Source organism: Anolis carolinensis, chromosome 3 (assembly GCF_035594765.1).
Source record: "Anolis carolinensis isolate JA03-04 chromosome 3, rAnoCar3.1.pri, whole genome shotgun sequence".
Taxonomy (NCBI): domain Eukaryota; kingdom Metazoa; phylum Chordata; class Lepidosauria; order Squamata; family Dactyloidae; genus Anolis; species Anolis carolinensis.
Window position 1 is genome coordinate 287483702 of NC_085843.1, and position 18758 is coordinate 287502459.

At 44.4% G+C, this 18758-nt stretch overlaps 1 protein-coding gene across 1 annotated transcript in view; it reads left to right on the forward strand.

Moving 5' to 3' along the window:
- The window catches only part of LOC103280851 (uncharacterized), a 97191-nt gene that overhangs the window by 37038 nt on the left and 41395 nt on the right, over positions 1-18758 (forward strand). The window contains exons 23-31 of the mRNA XM_062976995.1: positions 27-313; positions 4128-4399; positions 7142-7282; positions 8173-8435; positions 9982-10066; positions 10430-10465; positions 12042-13415; positions 13887-14137; positions 16664-16844. Coding sequence (XP_062833065.1) covers positions 27-313; positions 4128-4399; positions 7142-7282; positions 8173-8435; positions 9982-10066; positions 10430-10465; positions 12042-13415; positions 13887-14137; positions 16664-16844 — 2890 coding nt within the window. The remainder of the gene's footprint in view (positions 1-26; positions 314-4127; positions 4400-7141; positions 7283-8172; positions 8436-9981; positions 10067-10429; positions 10466-12041; positions 13416-13886; positions 14138-16663; positions 16845-18758) is intronic.

The window sequence follows — 18758 nt, forward strand, 5'->3', positions numbered from 1 at the left end:
CCTGCCCTTGCTTTCTTCCCATCCAGATCAATGGTGTTTTGGCCAAACCGGCGACAATCCATCTCCCCGATGCCACCATTGACTACGTTGGGTTCTATGTGCGTGTCACCACAAACATTGGGGTGCACATTCAGTTCGACGGGGACCAGGACCTCCTGATCGATGTCACGGAGAACCACCGAGGGAAGGTCTGCGGCCTCTGCGGGACCTACACCGGGGACCCCCAGGATGACTTCTCCACCCCCAACGGGACCATCGTGGAGGACCTCGCTGCCTTCGGAAACAGCTGGAGGGTCCCCGATGACCAGTGGCCGTGAGTGCGAGCGCCAAAGGCCAGGAAGGTTCTGTCTGTGGCCAAGGAAAGGCCACGGAGATTTCACTTTCCCCCGAGGGTTTCAGGGAAACATTCCCAATAGTTTTACAACAGGCTTCCTTTAGAGGAATATTCACCTAGTTTCCAACAGATCTCACAACCTCTGAGGATGCGTGCCATAGATGTGGGTGAAACATCAGGAGAGAATGCTTCTAGAACATGGCCAGACAGCAACCCAATATTTATTTATTTATTTATTTATTTGCAGTATTTATATTCCGCCCTTCTTTCTCACCCCGAAGGGGACTCAGGGCGGATCATATTATATACATATAGGGCAAACATTCAAAGCCCATAAACACATTAAACAGAGACAGAGACAGACGCAGAGGCAATTTAACCTTCTCCTGAGGGGATGTTTGATTCTGGCCAGAGGGGGGAGCAGCTGCTTCATCATCCACTGTGACAGCACTTCCTCATTCCAATGTCGTAAATTAGTTAAATTTGCCTCCCCACTTTTTATAAGTGGTACCTTATTTCCTACTTGATAGATACAAGTATCTTTCAGGTTGCTAGGTCAGCAATGAGCAGGGACTATTTTTTATTTTATTTTTTTAATTGACGGGTGCTCACCCTGCCACGGGCTGGCCTCGAACTCATGACCTCATGGTCAGAGTGATTTATTGCAACAGGCTGCTCACCAGCCTGCACCACAGCCCGACCCCAATATTCACTCATTTTACCTTCCTCAACTGTGTCATCACAACGCCTGAATGAAAAGTTGCATTCTGCTGAACAATATTTTTGCCCAAGAGAGAATAACAGAGTTTTTAATACTGGCAGTCAGGTTTTTATTTTTATTTTACACATAATACGTTCCTACATGAAATTGTGTTTTTGTGCAAAATGCATTGTTTTTATGCACCATGCAATGCCCAGGCTCTTGTTGGTTTAGTCCCAATTAGATAGATTCCATTGAATCAAATGTTGCATTCTGGAGAGAAAGAAAGGAAAGATGGAAGAAAGGAAAGACGGACGGAAGGAAGAAAGGAAGGAAGGAAAGATGGAAGGAAGGAAGGAAGGAAGGAAGGAAGGAAGGAAGGAAGGAAGGAAGGAAGGAAAGATGGAAGGAAGGAAGGAAGGAAAGATGGAAGGAAGGAAGGAATAAAGAAAGGAAAGATGGAAGAAAGGAAAGATGGAAGGAAGGAAGGAAGAAAGAAAGGAAAGATGGAAGAAAGGAAAGACGGACGGAAGGAAGAAAGGAAGGAAGAAAGGAAGAAAGGAAGAAAGGAAAGATGGAAGGAAGGAAAGATGGAAGGAAGGAAGGAAAGATGGAAGGAAGGAAGGAAGGAAGGAAAGATGGAAGGAAGGAAGGAAGAAAGAAAGGAAAGATGGAAGAAAGGAAAGATGGAAGGAAGGAAGGAAGAAAGAAAGGAAAGATGGAAGAAAGGAAAGACAGACGGAAGGAAGAAAGGAAGGAAGAAAGGAAGAAAGGAAGAAAGGAAGAAAGGAAAGATGGAAGGAAGGAAAGATGGAAGGAAGGAAAGACGGAAGGAAGGAAAGACGGAGGGAAGGAAGGAAAGATGGAAAGAAGGAAGGAAAGAAGGAAGGAAAGACGGAAGAAAGGAAGAAAAGATGGAAAGATGGAAAGAAGGAAGGAAGGAAGGATACAATGAATGATGGACAGAAGGAGGGAAGGAAAAAAGGAGAACAGGGAGAAGGTAGGAGGAAAAGGAACTGGAGGAAAAGGAATGAAGACTGTTTGGGTACACTAGGTAACAAAATTTGGAAAAAAAATCTGTTCCTAGTTTGAAAGTATTATTTCCTGTTCCATTGTGTGGTTCTGACTTCGAAAGTAGTTGTTATACTCCAGAAACTTCATTTTAATGACACCACAAACTATGAGTTTTCCGGGCTGTATGGCCATGTTCCAGAAGCACTCTCTCCTGACATTTCTCCTGAATGTTTCTGGAACTTGGCCATACAGCCCGAAAAAATCACAGCAACCCAGTGATTCTGGCCATGAAAGCCTTTGACAACATATGTTGAATTGGTTGAGACTGTGTGAGATATTCATTGAAAAACGACAGCAAAAGCGTGCTGAAGGATGTCCTCAAGAAATGAATTAGGGTGATTAACTGCAACATTCACACCGGCCTCCAACTGACAAGAGTTCTTCCCTCGCCCTGGACTTTCCAAAGATATATATAAACCTTCCTTGCTGAGTTTCTCCATACCTCACAACCTCTGAGGATGCCTGCCATAGATGTGGGCGAAACGTCAGGAGAGAATACTTCTAGAACATGGCCATACAGCCCGGAAAACATACAACAACCCTGAAGTTTTTGCAGTTTAATGAACTTTTCCCCATGTTTTTATGATAGAACCAATTGTGAAATGACATTTATAATCTAGGAACAATTTTTTTTTGTTAAAAAGTAAATAAAAAATGGGTCAAAACTGTTGCCCAAAACTCTGTGCCAGCTTCTGTGACCTTTGCTTCCAATGGGCTTCTTCTGCTGAGGGGTCTCCTTCTCCTTGGATACAATCCTAACTAAAATGCAGAATCAATACGTGGTGTTTGGAGTGGCCAAATTTGTTGTATTGGCTTTAAAAGAGCATTCTAAATTGTGTGAAATTTAGGCCCTTTCTACTTGGCCATATGAAATCCAGATTATCTGCTGTGAACTGGATTATCTGGCAGTGTCGACTCATATAATCCAGTTCAAAGCAGATAAATTATCTGATTTTATAATCTGGATCATATAGTAGTGTAGAAGAGGCCCTAGATATCTTGAGCGTATTAAACTCTTACTCTCTTATCAGGTAGATTCTGCAACACTATTTATTTATTTATTTATTTACAGCATTTATATTCCGCCCTTCTTTCTCACCCCGAAGGGGACTCAGGGTGGATCACATTACACATATAGGCAAACATTCAATGCCTTTAACATAGAACAAAGACAAGACAAACATAGGCTCCGAGCGGGCCTCGAACTCATGACCTCCTGGTCAGAGTGATTCATTGCAGCTGGTTGCAGCTGGCTTGCTCTCCAGCCTGCGCCACAGCCCGGGCCCTAATGGAACCCTATCCATTTTTTCCCTTGCATGTTTTTTATCATCTTTTATTTATTTATTTATTTATTTACATCACTTTTACCCCACCTTTCTCTCCGAGGAGACTCAAAGCAGCTTACAGTAAATAGGCAAAAGTTCAATGCCTAAAAACAATGTAAAAACAACAATTCATATAAAACAACCTACAAAACAACAGTTCATATAAAACAGGTACCATTACAAAATAAAATCACATTATATAAAATTTTAAGAATGTCCAAGATTAAAATCCATTCATCCAGAATCCTCAAGTCTTGGTACAGGTCGTGTAAAGTGCTTGTTGTCATTCATTAAAAGCTTGCGTTCACAGCCATGTCTTTAAGGCTTTCCTGAAGCCTGGGAGAGTTGGTATCTGCCGTATGTTGCTGGGGAGGGTGTTCCACAGCCGAGGAGCCACCCCCGAGAAGGAAGGCCCTGTCCCTCGTTCCCACCAGCCTTACCTGCGAGGCTGGTGGGACCGAGAGCAGGGCCTCCCCCGATGATCTAAGAGTTCTAGAGGGCTCATAGGGGGAATATGATAAAGATGATAAATATTTTATCATCTTTCTCTGATGAAGAACCTGTTGAGTTTCAAATGTCAGGATAAATATTTCCCTTTTGGGTTGCCCTAATCAATTATCCTCATTGCCTCTGTTGAGCCTCGGTTATTGTGTCTTTCTGCCGGTTGAATGTGCTTCCCCTTGGCCTTCCTCAGGTGCGACTCCACGGTCCCTGATCCACAGCCTTGCCCTCCATCAGAGCAGCAAGGGGCGGTTGCGCAATGCCAGGTCCTCCTTACTGTCGGCGGTCCTTTCTCGGCCTGCCACCCTGTTGTCTCTCCGTGGTCGTATTTTGTCAGCTGCACCCACGACCTTTGCGCCACCGAAGGAAGCGATGCCCAGCTGTGCCACCTGCTCCACTCTTATGCGGCTGCTTGTCGGGCGGCCAGAGTAACGCTGGCGGACTGGGAGGCAGGGACGGTCTGCGGTGAGTCCTTGTTTCGTATCTGCCATTGCTGCAATTTATTTATTTATGACATTTATATCCGAAATTGTGCTCCTTTTGATCAAAAAAGGTGAATAGAGTCTAGCAGGACTGAGGGTGCATCTACATAGTAGAATGAATACAGCTTGATGCCATCTGAATTACTGTGGCTCATCATGGAAGATGTAGTCTCACAAGGTCTTCTCTGCCAAAGTAGGGCCGGGCTCTGGGGCAGCTGGTTAGTAGCCAGCTACAATAAATCACTACTGACCAAGAGGTCACGAGTTTGAAGCCTGGGTCAGATTGATCTCCTGACCATTAATAGCCTAGCTCGCGGTTGATCTAAGCAGCTCGAAACACAGTTGCATCTGTTGAGTAGAAAATTTAGGTACAGTAGAGTCTCACTTATCCAACATTCGCTTATCCAATGTTCTGGATTATCCAACCCATTTTTGTAGTCAATGTTTTCAATACATCGTGATATTTTGGTGCTAAATTCCTAAATACAGTAATTACTACATAGCGTAATTATTGATTATTGAACTACTTTTTCTGTCAAATTTGTTGTATAACATGATGTTTTGGTGCTTAATTTGTAAAATCATAACCTAATTTGATGTTTAATAGGCTTTTCTTTGATCCCTCCTTATTATCCAACATAGTCGCTTATTCAACATTCTGCCAGCCCGTTTATGTTGGATAAGTGAGACTCTACTGTACCGCTTTATGCGGGGAGGCTAATTTAACTAATTTACAACACCATAAAACTACCAGCAGTGTGTGATAAGGAATGAGGAGGTACTACCATCAAGGACTCGGTGTCACAAGTGGACGGTGAAGTAGCAGCTCCCCCTGTGGCCGGAATCGAGCAGACCCTCACGGAGCCAGAAGCTGAAAAATGTTACATTGCCTCTGTGTCTGTCTATATATGTCATATGTCTCATGGCATTGAATGTTTGCCATGTATATGTGCATTGTGATCCACCCTGAGTCCCCTTCGGAGTGAGAAAGAAGAGCGGAATATAAATGCTGTAAATAAATAAAGTGCAGATTCAAATACTTTGTAACATTGAGCCATAGTATTTAAAGTGGTGTCAAACTGCATCCATTTGACAGTGTAGATGCACCTGAGATGACTCCCTCTTGCTTCTCCTCGCTCTGGACTGAATTCCTGTTTCCTGCAGGAGAAAGTGAGGGAAAACAGAAGGGACACCCCAAAATATCACAGGACCTGCCACATTCCCTACATGCACCTGGGCTATGGATCAATCAGTAGTATTGATAGTTTCTCAAGTGTTTTATAATGACTGTGATTTTTAATGCCTTTTAAATTTATTTGTGTGTTTTTGTATTTGATATTATTGTATGTTGGTTTTATATCTGTAAGCCGCCCCGAGTCCCTCTGGGGAGATGGTGGCGGGGTACAAAAATATTATTATTATTATTATTATTGAACAGTTGGGAGGACCGAGACCCTAAATCCAAGCCTAAGCTTTGGAAGAGCTTGCACTCTTAAGACATATTACAAATAAGGCTTCATGGCATCCTAGTCAGTTGATAGGCCGACATATTGCTTCATAGCTATGACATCATAGCCACCTCTACGTTCAGATCCTCAAAACCCACCTTAAAAGCCAACCAGGCAATGATGGTGCTCATCACAGCTGCTCGGTGGTCTCTTTTCTTCCCTGCTTTCCTATCTTATCTGACCATTTAATGGCTGCACCAATTAGGGATGAGCAAATTTCTCGGAATCGTCATTAATCATTAAAAAAATCGTACCTTTTTGAGTTCCAAATTGGGTTCTGAGGTGGTTTGGCCCTTCAGAATTAGCCTTCCAATTTGAAGCACTAGAGCCCATTTATTTAATGGCCTTGGAAAACCTTTGGATATACGAGAATCCTCAACGGGGACGGAGCTTCTGCCGGAGGGAAAGGTGAGCATTTTCCCTCCTGGGTGGTTAGAACAGGGCTAAGCCTCATAGGAAGAAACAGCGGGCCATTTTGAGACAGCATGGTGTCTCAAAACGGCCCGCTGGTGTACTGGTTTGAGAGTTGGACTACGATTGTGGCTTGATTCCCACTCAGCCATGGAAACCCACTGGGTGATCTTGGGCAAGTCACACACTCTCAGCCCCAGAAAACCCAATGAAACAGGAAATAACCCTTCCAAACCAGGAACAGATTTTTGTTATTATTTTTAAAAAAAATTATAAAAACTTTGAAAATTGCCAAAAATTTAAGGATAAGTCAAATGTTCTTAGATTTGGTGAGCTAACAGTGGTAAATGTGTTCTACCACTGTAGCAAATTTCATTAGGATAGGTCAAAAAATGAGGGAGAGAGAAGCCCCTCAAGTTTCCCCATTGACAATAAAGTTTCCCTTCATGCGCACCTGCCATTAATGAGGTGCATACAAAGAATTGGAACTTTCAGAAAATTTTGAACTTTTTGCTTCAAAATTTGGAAATGACGTTAGAAACGAAGCACCAGCACCCCCTACTTTCGAAGCAAGTATTAAACCATTTTTTTTCATGGATCGCACATGCCTAGGACCAATGCTCCCTCCTCAAAGAGCTTTGCAACTGCTGGGGGCTGGGGGGATTTTGTGCCATGGAATATCCCATTCCCCCCTGTCCAAAAGAGAACATCAGGTTATGTACCTGGAAAGGAAATAATTTATGCATGAAGTCCAACAAACGGTTGAGTTCCTCTGGTCCTCTGTTGATCTCCTTCTTTCTTTCCAGAATCCTGCTTCTTCAACTGCACTTTTGACAAAGACTTTTGTGAATGGCAGCAGTCTGGGGAGGATGACTTTGACTGGCGCCGCACCACCCATTGCCTGAATGATGGCTTGGACGGGAGCAACAGGACGTGCAACTCCTCAGGTAGGTTTGGGGTGGACCATACTCAGCAGCCCTTGCTTGGGCCCCAGCAATCCCTCAGGGAAAGAGATTGAAATTGGCTGTAGGGATGAGGAAAGTATCCACAAATGTTCTCACCCTGAATGGGAAAGGAGGTCTTGGCACATTGAAAAAGTCAACCACCATGGGGTCTATAATGACATGTTTATACGCATCATCATCAAATCATACAATTATATTGTTGGTAGGACTCCAGTTGGGGTCTGACCAGTGCAGAATACAATGAGACTCTGGCTTCTCTTTATCATCTTCAGTCTGATTATTTTCCAGAAATGTTGTTTGCCTGCATTTTGCTGGTTTGTCCTAATTAAAGTAGTCCCCTTGAGCCAATTATTGAATGGTGGATCAACACATAGGGGACCCTCATTCATTATTCATTGAGGCTGCTCATGTGGGATTCATAATACGAACCAAGCCATTGTTTCTGCGCAAAATTTATGCAGAAAACAAGATGCTCTACTTAAAAATATCCTACTGGTGGTGGTGGTGGTGGTGGTGGTGGTGGTGGTGGTGGTTGTTGTTATAAATAATCAGGCTTCGGAGAGTTGGCAGCCATTTCCTTCCTAAATGTTTCCAGTCAGCGCTCTCTTCACTCTCTGAGGTGAAAGTGGCAGTTAAAACTGTTTGTCTCAGCAGCAAGCCAGAGACAGCAGCCAATCAAAATTCTGGCTCCTGTCTGGTTCAGCCAATCAGCTGTCGACACATACCTTTCCAGTCAACCCATTAGATCATGGTGCCTCTTTACAAATCTTTGCAGCCTTCTCAATGACTTGGTGCTTTCTCGTCCGGATGTCCTGCAGGCGGTTCCCATGTTCCGCTACCTGCCTTCCCTGACCCATCTGTTCTCTCCCCAGGAAACTACTACATCTTTGCCGACAGCGCCTTTTCCCGCACAGGGGAGCGGGCTCAGCTGATGAGCCCCGAGTGCGAAGCCCGTGGCCCCTCTTGCTTCCGCTTCTGGTTCCGCATGGAAGGGGCCTCCGAGGAGGAGTCCCTGAGGGTCTACCTGGTCCAGGAAGTGGAGCGCGAGCCCCTCCTGGTCTGGCTCTTGGCTGGAAACAAGGGCGGGGCTTGGCTGCGGGCGGAGCTGGACCTACACCTCTCCGGCAGGTTCCAGGTGAGAGGCCAGCCTGTGTGTAGAGGTGTGTGTTTCGTTTGAGTGCTTGCGCCTTGGTGTGGGTTCATAGCTAGTCATTGTAGCTAGATTTAACAGGCATAGGCAAACTTTGGCCCTCCAGGTATTTAGGACTCCAACTCCAAGAAATCCCAGCCAGTTTACTAGTCAGATTGGCTGGTATTTCTTGGAGTTGAAGTCCATGCCTGAACTGGAATATAGCTGGGTAGGTTTGGCATTAAAATCTTGCTTTCTTTCTGTTTTTCAATTACACTATGTTCCTAGGATATAAATGCCATTTCCTAATTGGTTCTATCATAAAAACATGGAAAATGTTTATTAAATTGCAAAAACATTGTTTTTTGCGAGACATCCTGCAGCACATTTTGATCTAGTTTTCCAATGAATCTCTCGTCATTGAGTCTCAACCAATTGAACGTAATTTGTGGCAGACACAAAAACAAAGTTTCTAAAGAAGAGCTACTTTTAAAGTAAGGATTGCACAATTAAACGGGAAATAACACTTTCAAACCAGGAAAAGATTTTTTTCCCAAAGTTTGTTACATAATGTTATATTCTTGTAAGAGTGTGAGGAAGGCAAAGGGCTCTGCCTTGGAGTGAAGAAAGCACACTTACTTGTTTTAACAGCAAGAGACACAAGCCGTGGTTCAAGATATGGAGATAGGGAGCCGCGGTGGTACAATGGGTTAAACCCTTGTGCCGGCTAAGCTGCTGACCTGAAGATCTGAAGGTTGGTGGTTTGAATCCGCGAGATAGGGTGAGCTCCCATCTGTTAGCCCCAGCTTCCATGTGGGGTCATGAGTGAAGCCTCCCACAGGATGGTAACACATCTGGGCATCCCCTGAACAACGTCTCTGTAGATGGCCAATTCTCTCACACCAGAAGCGGCTTGCAGTATATTCTCAATTCACTTCTTTTTTAAAAAAAAAAATTAATTAGTTTTCTTAAAATACATCCATACATCAATACCTTCAATACTCTTATATTTCACTCTTAATTCATTGCATCAACTATGTAAATATATATATCTTGTATGCTGTTTCTTTTCACCTCTTCCCCCCCCCCCCCCGAGCCATTTCAATTTGCATTCTCTTTCCAAAATACCATTTCTTCTTGTGGAGGTAGGTAATTTCCCATCTACTTCTTTTAAACCCTTCTCAATAAATTTCCCCCAAACCTCGTCAAAGTCATTTTCCTTCCGCTCAATTCACTTCTGATGCGATAAAAAAGTTATGCAGATCATAGAATAATAGAATAATGGAGTTAGAAGAGACACCATGGGCCATCTAGTCCAAAGCTTATGCCGTTCTTCTTCCAATGGAAAAGAGAAAACTCCCACAATTCTCTTTTCAATTTTTTTTTTTAAATGAAAATAAAACTTAAGGTATTGAGCTTGGGTAGTGTTTTGCTTCCTTCAGATGCCAGGTATGGTTCAGTGCAGCAGCCGCTGTTTTCTCTCCCTGAACATATGTAAACAATAAACACACATACTTTACTGACTCCTTGATGGGCCCTTTCTTTCTGGCAGATCCTCCTGGAAGGCAGGACAGGGCCAGGCAACCAAACCAGGCTGGATGTGGACGACGTCTCCCTTGAACCCGGTTGCTGCCTGGGTAAGTTGCAGAAATCCCGTTGCACCAATTAGAAGGGGAGGGAGAAAAGAAGGTGCAAGAAGTGGAACGAGAGTGCATCTGCACTGCAGAAGGAATGCAGTCTGGGACCACTTTAGCTGCCATGGCTCAATGCAATAGAATCCTGGGAATTGTAGTTTGGTGAGGCACCAGCCCTCTTTAGCAGAGAAGGCTAAAGACTTCGTAAAACAATAACTGATCCCAGGATCCCATAGCATTGAACCAGATCTTGTTAAAGTGGTCTCAAACTGCATTAATTCCGTAGTGTAGATGCAGCCTACACTAGATTCATCTTGACCTTCTGAGTGTGCTTTTCCTAACTGGCCCATCTTTCTCTTTCCTCAGGGGAGGCCCCTACTCCTGAGGAGACCACACCTTCAGGTAATGCTGTGCAAGTGAATGCATGGATTATAATGGTGCATCATCACCATTGTGAGAATCTAAGAAATCAAGTTGTTTATTGAAGGTTATATGCAAGCAAAAGCAAAATAAAGTTCAGAGTCACAAGGCGAGGGTCTTGACTGGAATAAAAACCAAACAGCAAAGTCACTGGAATATCCAACTGGATTCACTGGCCAAGGCAAGGCTGGAACTTGAAGCAGGATACACGGCTGCAGGAATACACAGGAACACACAGGAACACAGAGCAAAGATCCTTCTTTCTTGAATAAGCAATGTTACCACCTCTGGCTGTGGCAGGGAAAGCAAACCATTTTAAGGGAAATCCAAGGTCTTTCTCTCATGAGAAAACTACTCATTAGACTGTTTCAAAAGCAACTGTCTGCTTCTCCGCAAACATTCTCATTCCCTCCTCTGATGAGTTATCTCTGCCTTCCTCTCAAACTCATTATTCTCCTCTAAACTAGAATGTCCACCTGGCACCTGGAGATCTGAACTTGACTGTTGGGAGGAATGTGGTCCAAAATGCCTGCTTGCAACCATTATGTCTCTGGCCCCAGAATCCACTGGGACAAACTCTGGCTGAATCTCAGGCTCTGGTTGCATCTCAGGCCCAAATCCCAAGTCCTCTAGCAAAGCAGGTGCCGGGACAATTACTGGCTGAATGGACCCGGTCTCAAGCTGGGCTACAACAGTACACTGCTTGGGAGCATAAATGACAATGTATTTTGGAGCTTCTTAAAGGCTAACCATTTGTGTAAATTGGAGGGGATATGCATTAAGTTCCCCAATCCACTTTCACCCCTAAGACAATTTGGTCCCCTTGGAGAAGTTACTGTCATTAGACAACAACAACAACAACAACAACAACAACAACAACAACACTTCATTTATAATCTGCCCTATCTCCCAAAATGAACTCAGGGCGGATCACAGTACACATAAACTACAAATATTCAATGCCCTTTTCGACAGACAAGACAGACAGAACATCATTCAATGCCATTGTCAGGCATATCACATATACAGACAGACAAGTAGAGGCTCTTAACATTCTCCAGCTTCCGGCTTCAGGAGCGTATGCTCAATTCCGACCACAGGAGGAGCTGCAACTTCATCATCCACTGTGACACCGAGTTCTTTGTGTTGGGAGTACTTCCTAAAGTTCTTTGCATGCCACTGGCAGTTTTGTGGTGTCATAAATTAAGTTAAATTAGCCTCCCCGCATTAAGCGGTAACTACAATTCTCTAATCACCGACACAGCTGTTTTCGAGCTGCTCAGGTGAACAGCAAGCTAGGGTTATTAATGGTCAGGAACTCAACCCCGACCCGGGCTTCGAACCAACAACCTCTAGGTCAGTGGTGATTTATTGCTGCTGGCTACTAACCAGCTGCGCCAAAGCCCGGTCCCTGGGTGAAGCCAGGGACATCTAATGTATGATGTCAGGAAATGAGGGAGTGGATGGAAAGGACATCATCTATGTACAGAAGTGCCCAAGGGTGACAAAATTGTGGTCCCAACCCCTCTCCTGATGTTTGTTCCCTTCCTTCCCCAAGGCCCACCTCCTCCAGCTGAAGACACAACCACAACCTCTCCCATCCTCCCAGGTGGAACCCCATCACAACCTCCAGAGAAGACAACCACAAGTAAGTCAACAAGTAACGAGATGTGGGATGAACAAGTGGGAAGGGGGTCTGGAGGCCCAGAGAATAAGGTTAGCCTTCTTTCCTCTCAAGGCCCACCTCCTCGGACTTACCACACAACCACATCTTCACCCATCCTCCCAGGTGCAACCCCATCACAACCTCCAGAGAAGACAACCACAAGTAAGTCAACAAGTAACGAGATGTGGGATGAACAAGTGGGAAGGGGGTCTGGAGGCCCAGAGAATAAGGTTAGCCTTCTTTCCTCTCAAGGCCCACCTCCTCGGACTTACCACACAACCACATCTTCACCCATCCTCCCAGGTGCAACCCCATCACAACCTCCAGAGAAGACAACCACAAGTAAGTCAACAAGTAACGAGATGTGGGATGAACAAGTGGGAAGGGGGTCTGGAGGCCCAGAGAATAAGGTTAGCCTTCTTTCCTCTCAAGGCCCACCTCCTCGGACTTACCACACAACCACATCTTCACCCATCCTCCCAGGTGCAACCCCATCACAACCTCCAGAGAAGACAACCACAAGTAAGTCAATGAGGAACAAGATGTGGGATGTACAAATGGGAAGGGGGTCTGGAGGCCCAGAGAATAATGTTAGCCTTATTTCCTCTCAAGGCCCACCTCCTTGGACTTACCACACAACCACATCTTCACCCATCCTCACAGGTGCAACCCCATCACAACCTCCAGAGAAGACAACCACAAGTAAGTCAATGAGAAACGAGATGTGGGATGAACAAGTGGGAATGGGGTCTGGAGGCCCAGAGAATAAGGTTAGCCTTCTTTTCTCTCAAGGCCCACCTCCTCGGACTTACCACACAACCACATCTTCACCCATCCTCCCAGGTGCAACCCTATCACAATCTCCAGAGAAGACAACCACAAGTAAGTCAACAAGGAACAAGATGTGGGATGTACAAATGGGAAGGGGGTCTGGAGGCCCAGAGAATAAGGTTAGCCTTCTTTCCTCTCAAGGCCCACCTCCTCGGACTTACCATACAACCACATCTTCGCCCATCCTGCCAGGTGCAACCCCATCACAACCTCCAGAGAAGGCAACCACAAGTAAGTCAATGAGGAACGAGATGTGGGATGTACAAATGGGAAGGGGGTCTGGAGGCCCAGAGAGTAACGTTAGCCTTCTTTCCTCTCAAGGCCCACCCCCTCGGACTTACCACACAACCACAACCTCTCCCATCCTCCCAGATGCAACCCCTTCACTGCCTCCAGAGGAGACATCCACAGCAACAGCTGGCCTTCCATCCACAGGTGGGTCACTTGGTTTGGAGCCCTAATTTATGCAACCCTTGTGCTCAATGGCAACATTGATCAACTGAATGTGCAGCTGAACACTCAGAAAATGCACAGCTGTAGGTGAACTAGCACCAATTTCAGCAGAGTCAATCAGATACACATTGCCCAAGAATTTGCACTTGAATGCATGATAGCGATGCGTGTCCAAGCATGCTGCCTGTGAAATGGCACTGCAAGTGGGAAGGTGCTGCATGCACAATGGATCTGCATCTGCAATGGCACCACATGTGTGGCTCCACATCTGTGACCTTGAACGGAATGTGAATGTTCTGCATTGAGCTCTTATTGAGCTAAACAGCCAGACCCAGTGGATGGACTCTCTCCTTGGGCCCCATGAGCATCAGGCTTCATGCATTCCTTCTAACTCTGTCCGTGGACCATCCACATGGCTGGTGGGCTCATGCATGGTTCCTCTGTCCACTACAGGTCGTGCCACCTGCATTGCCTCTGGAGACCCCCATTACACCACGTTTGACAACCAGGTCCACCATTTCATGGGCAACTGCACCTACACCTTGTCCCGGGTCTGTGCCAATGACAGCAGTGTGCCCGATGCCTTCCACATCTCCACCACCAATGAGAATCGTGGCTCCAACATGGATGTCTCCTACATCAACTCGGTGCACGTGGAGGTCCACGGCGTGCGGGTTTCCCTGCTCAAGAACCGGAACGTGAACGTAAGGACAACAGGGTCCCTTTTGTGGCCTCACAGGGACCCCAAAGATGGGCCATCCTGGCAACTTGAAGCCCCTTTCACTGCCATGGCTCAATGCTTTGGATTCCTGGGAGCTGTATTTTTATAAAGGTCTTTAGCCTTCTCCACCAAACTACAAATCCCAGGATTTAGTAGCATGGAGCCAGGCATTTAAAGTGGGCATGAACAGGATTAATTCTACAATGTAAATGCACCCTAACTCATAAAGAACTGAATGGAGACATAGAAGTCACCCACACGGCAGAATTATAGCAGCTTAATATTATTATTATTATTATTATTATTATTATTATTATTATTATTATTATTGACACAACAACATAGTATGACACTGCAAACATTATTATTATTATTACGACACAGCAAACAAGATAGACATGCTGGGTCTCGTATCACAAAATCACAAGTCGAACACCTCCCAAGTGTCTAGGACTGTGTGATGTATTTTCGGATGATGCGCGCAGATCCCAGCAGGGTGGCCTTTTGCAGTTGGCAGATCGTGATTTTGTCAATATCTATTGTTTCCAAATGCCGGCTGAGATCTTTTGGCACGGCACCCAGTGTGCCCATCACCACCGGGACCACCTGCACTGGTTTCTGCCAGAGTCTTTGAAGTTCAATCTTGAGGTCCTGAGAGCGGCTGAGTTTTTCCTGTTGTTTTTCATCTATGCGACTCTCACCTGGGATGGCAACATCAATGATCCAAACCTTGTTCTTTTCCACAACTGTGATGTCTGGTGTGTTGTGTTCCAGAACTTTGTCAGTCTGGATTCAGAAGTCCCACAGTATCTTTGCGTGCTCATTTTCCAAGACTTTTGCAGGTTTGTGATCCCACCAGTTCTTTCCTGCTGGGAGGTGGTACTTGAGGCATAAGTTCCAATGAATCATTTGGGCCACATAGTTGTGCCTCTGTTTGTAGTCTGTCTGTGCGATTTTCTTACAGCAGCTGAGGATATGATCAATGGTTTCGTCGGTTTCCTTGCACAGTCTGCATTTTGGGTCATCAGCTGATTTTTCGATCTTGACCTTAATTGTCTTTGTCCTGATGTCTTGCTCCTGGGCTGCAAGGATCAGGCCTTCTGTCTCCTTCTTCAGGGTCCCATTCGTGAGCCAGAGACAGGTCTTCTATTATTATTATTATTATTATTATTATTATTATTATTATTATTATTATTATTAATTGCCTTTGTCCTGATGTCTTGCTCCTGGGCTGCAAGGATCAGGCCTTCTGTCTCCTTCTTCAGGGTCCCATTCGTGAGCCAGAGCCAGGTCTTCTATTATTATTATTATTATTATTATTAATTGCCTTTGTCCTGATGGCTTGCTCCTGGGCTGCAAGGATCAGGCCTTCTGTCTCCTTCGTCAGGGTCCCATTCGTGAGCCAGAGCCAGGTCTTCTATTATTATTATTTTTTATTATTATTATTAATTGCCTTTGTCCTGATGGCTTGCTCCTGGGCTGCAAGGATCAGGCCTTCTGTCTCCTTCGTCAGGGTCCCATTCGTGAGCCAGAGCCAGGTCTTCTATTATTATTATTTTTTATTATTATTATTAATTGCCTTTGTCTTGATGGCTTGCTCCTGGGCTGCAAGGATCAGGCCTTCTGTCTCCTTCTTCAGGGTCCCATTTGTGAGCCAGAGCCAGGTCTTCTCCTGATCAGCTTTTCCTTCAATTTTGTCAAGGAACTTTCCATGCAATGTTTTGTTGTGCCAGATGTCAGCTCTAGTTTGTAGTGCGGTTTTCTTGTACTGGTTTTTTGTCTGCTGTGCTTTGAGGAGTTTCTGATTTTTGACTTCAATCAAAGCATATTATTATTATTATTATTATTATTATTATTATTATTATTATTATTATTATTATTATTATTATTAAACAAAGTAAGTAAGTAAGTAAATAAATAAATAAATAAATAGAGGCATCCATTGTCAGACTTTCCTTTCAGCTGAGAATCCCTTGGCTATCATAGAGATCACTGAGGCAAATGCTTCAGTGGTACTTGAAGCCAGGGGTTCCAAAGGTGAAACTATGGGGTGCAGGCAGGGGAGACCTCATCAGTGTATCCTTCCATCATCCAATTTATTTCATTGAGAACACAGAGGCATAGAGAACTGTTCACACCAAAACCTTTTTGCTGAGTTCTCATATCCTTGGAGACTTGGCCTTTTGTCCTTTTCTTTGGTGTCCAAGCTCTCCTTCCAAATGTCCAGCCAAAGTCTTGCATTGCTACAGTGCTAGACGTCTCTGAGCCAGATCACTCCCTAGGATGCTTTACTTGGAGATCCTGGATTCAGCAGAATAAGGTTGGTCTAGATGGCCCCTGGGGGACTCTTCCAGTTCTGGATGACTTGATTCTGTTCTGGGACTTCATTCCTCAGCCCTGCCGACCCATGGAGGGAGGGAGCAACCAAGGGAGCTTCTGAGAGACCCTGGCCGTGGGACGTGGATCAGACCAAGGCCTGATCTTTCCCATGTGGTTTGGATATTTCCAGGTCAATGGCCAGAGGCGCAACCTGCCCATCTTCATCGATAACAACAAGGTTGTGGTGCAGAGCAGTGGCAGCTACATCTTCCTGGAGACAGACTTTGGGATGGGGGTCAGGTTTGACGGGAACCATTTCGTAGAGGTCTCCATCCCACCGGCTTACAAGGGACGGCTCTGCGGCATGTGCGGTGAGTGGCGCACCCTTGTCCTCCAGCCATTCATTGGGGGGAACACGCTTTGGGCCCCTCTTGAGTCTGGCCCTTTGCCCTGAAAGCCATGACTTACGGACCATCTTGGTGAAGAGGCCCATTCTCAATGGCCAGTTCTTTGGTGGGGAGAATCAGAGGTCACCCCTCATTATCCACTCCTCCCACTGTTCCAGGACCCCCAAAGTGTTTCCTTTTTCTACGGTGCTTCTACACTGCAGGATTGGTAAAGTTTGACCTCATTTCAATTGCCGTGTCTCAGTGTTATGGAACCATAAAAGAAAATACTTGCATTGGAATCAAACTGCTTGCAGAGTCTGCGTGTTAAGAAGTAGATCTTTCTAAAAACAACTTAAAGAATAGACTACAATCCACCTGATGAAGACTCTTTTGAGCTGAAACCGGTTGTGGTTTTTTAGAGTCTACTATCCATAGTAAAGAAATAAGGACAATCTATATATATAAAAGGGTAATGAAATTTCGGCCTAGGACAAAACAACAAAACTACTCATCCCAGAAACACTAAACTTGTCAGCACAACCCCTCATCCATGCCTCTACGTTCATACAACAAAAAGAAAAGAAAAATAAAGTCCTAATTAGAGGGAGAGGAATAATTGTTTTTATCCAATTGCTGCCAGTTAGAAGGCTAAGCTCTGCCCACTTGGTCTCCTAGCAATCCACTCAACCCAGGGACAGGCAGAGTTAGGCCTCACTTAGGTCTCTTTCACACTGCCTATAAAATACAGATTATCAGATTTGCACTGGATTATATATGGCAGTGTAGACTCAAGGCCCTTCCACACAGCTATATAACCCATTTATAATCATCTGCTTTGAACTGGATTATTTGGACTCCACACTGCCATATAATCCACTTCAGTGTGCATTTTATACAGCTGTGAAGAAGGGGCCTCATATAATCCAGTTCTAAGCAGATAATATAAGATTATAAATATAATATGTAATAATTACTGTCATATAATAATACAGAACAATATAATCTCTAAAATCAGGACAGTAAATAAGGAGCAACACTCCGAAAGCATAAGCCACAGCAACGCGTGGCCGGGCAAAGCTAGTTATTTTATATAAGAAGAAGAATCAATTTGTGTATTTGGAACAATTAAAGAACTAAAGAACAGTTATTGTTCATGAGAAAAGGAGTCAATTCATCTTTCAAGAGAAAAATATTGTTTTTACTGTGAATATAACAGTCCTTTGTTTGATTATATAGCAATGCTTTTCGTATCTGTATTCATATTGATGCAGTGAACTAAATATAGGTTTAATGACATCTAAAACAATTTCTGTATTACTGCAACAGTGGATACTTTTATTTATATACCTTTTTATATTGGTCGCACTTCTCCTGGTTACTTGACATTGGCTCAGGGCTCCTCTCATCCCAAATTGACCTCAAACGAACTTGTAGCACTTTATCTATGTTTTGAATTCGCAACTTATAATGTGCACTTTGCTAATCTACTATTACAGCCTCACTGTTTTTAATTCTATGTTTTTAATAAGTGCTTTTTAATTTTCTGGTTAATGTGTAAATACTACAGCTGGTGTAGACTGGTCCATGAGGTCACGAAGAGTCAAAAACGACTGAACGAGTGAGACGAGGACGACGACGGTGCATGTTATTGTTTATTGATGTATTGTACATTGTTATTGTTTTGTATCTGATATTTCTGTGAGCCGCTCTGAGTCCCCTTTGGGGGAGATGGAGGTGGGATACAAATAAACTTTTATTATTATTATTATTATTATTATTATTAATTATTTGTCTCAGTGTTATGGAACCTGGGGAGTTGTAGTCTGGTAAGGCACCAGTACCCTTTGCAGAAAAGGCTAAGGCGCCAATCAAACTACAACCCCAGGATTCCATAGC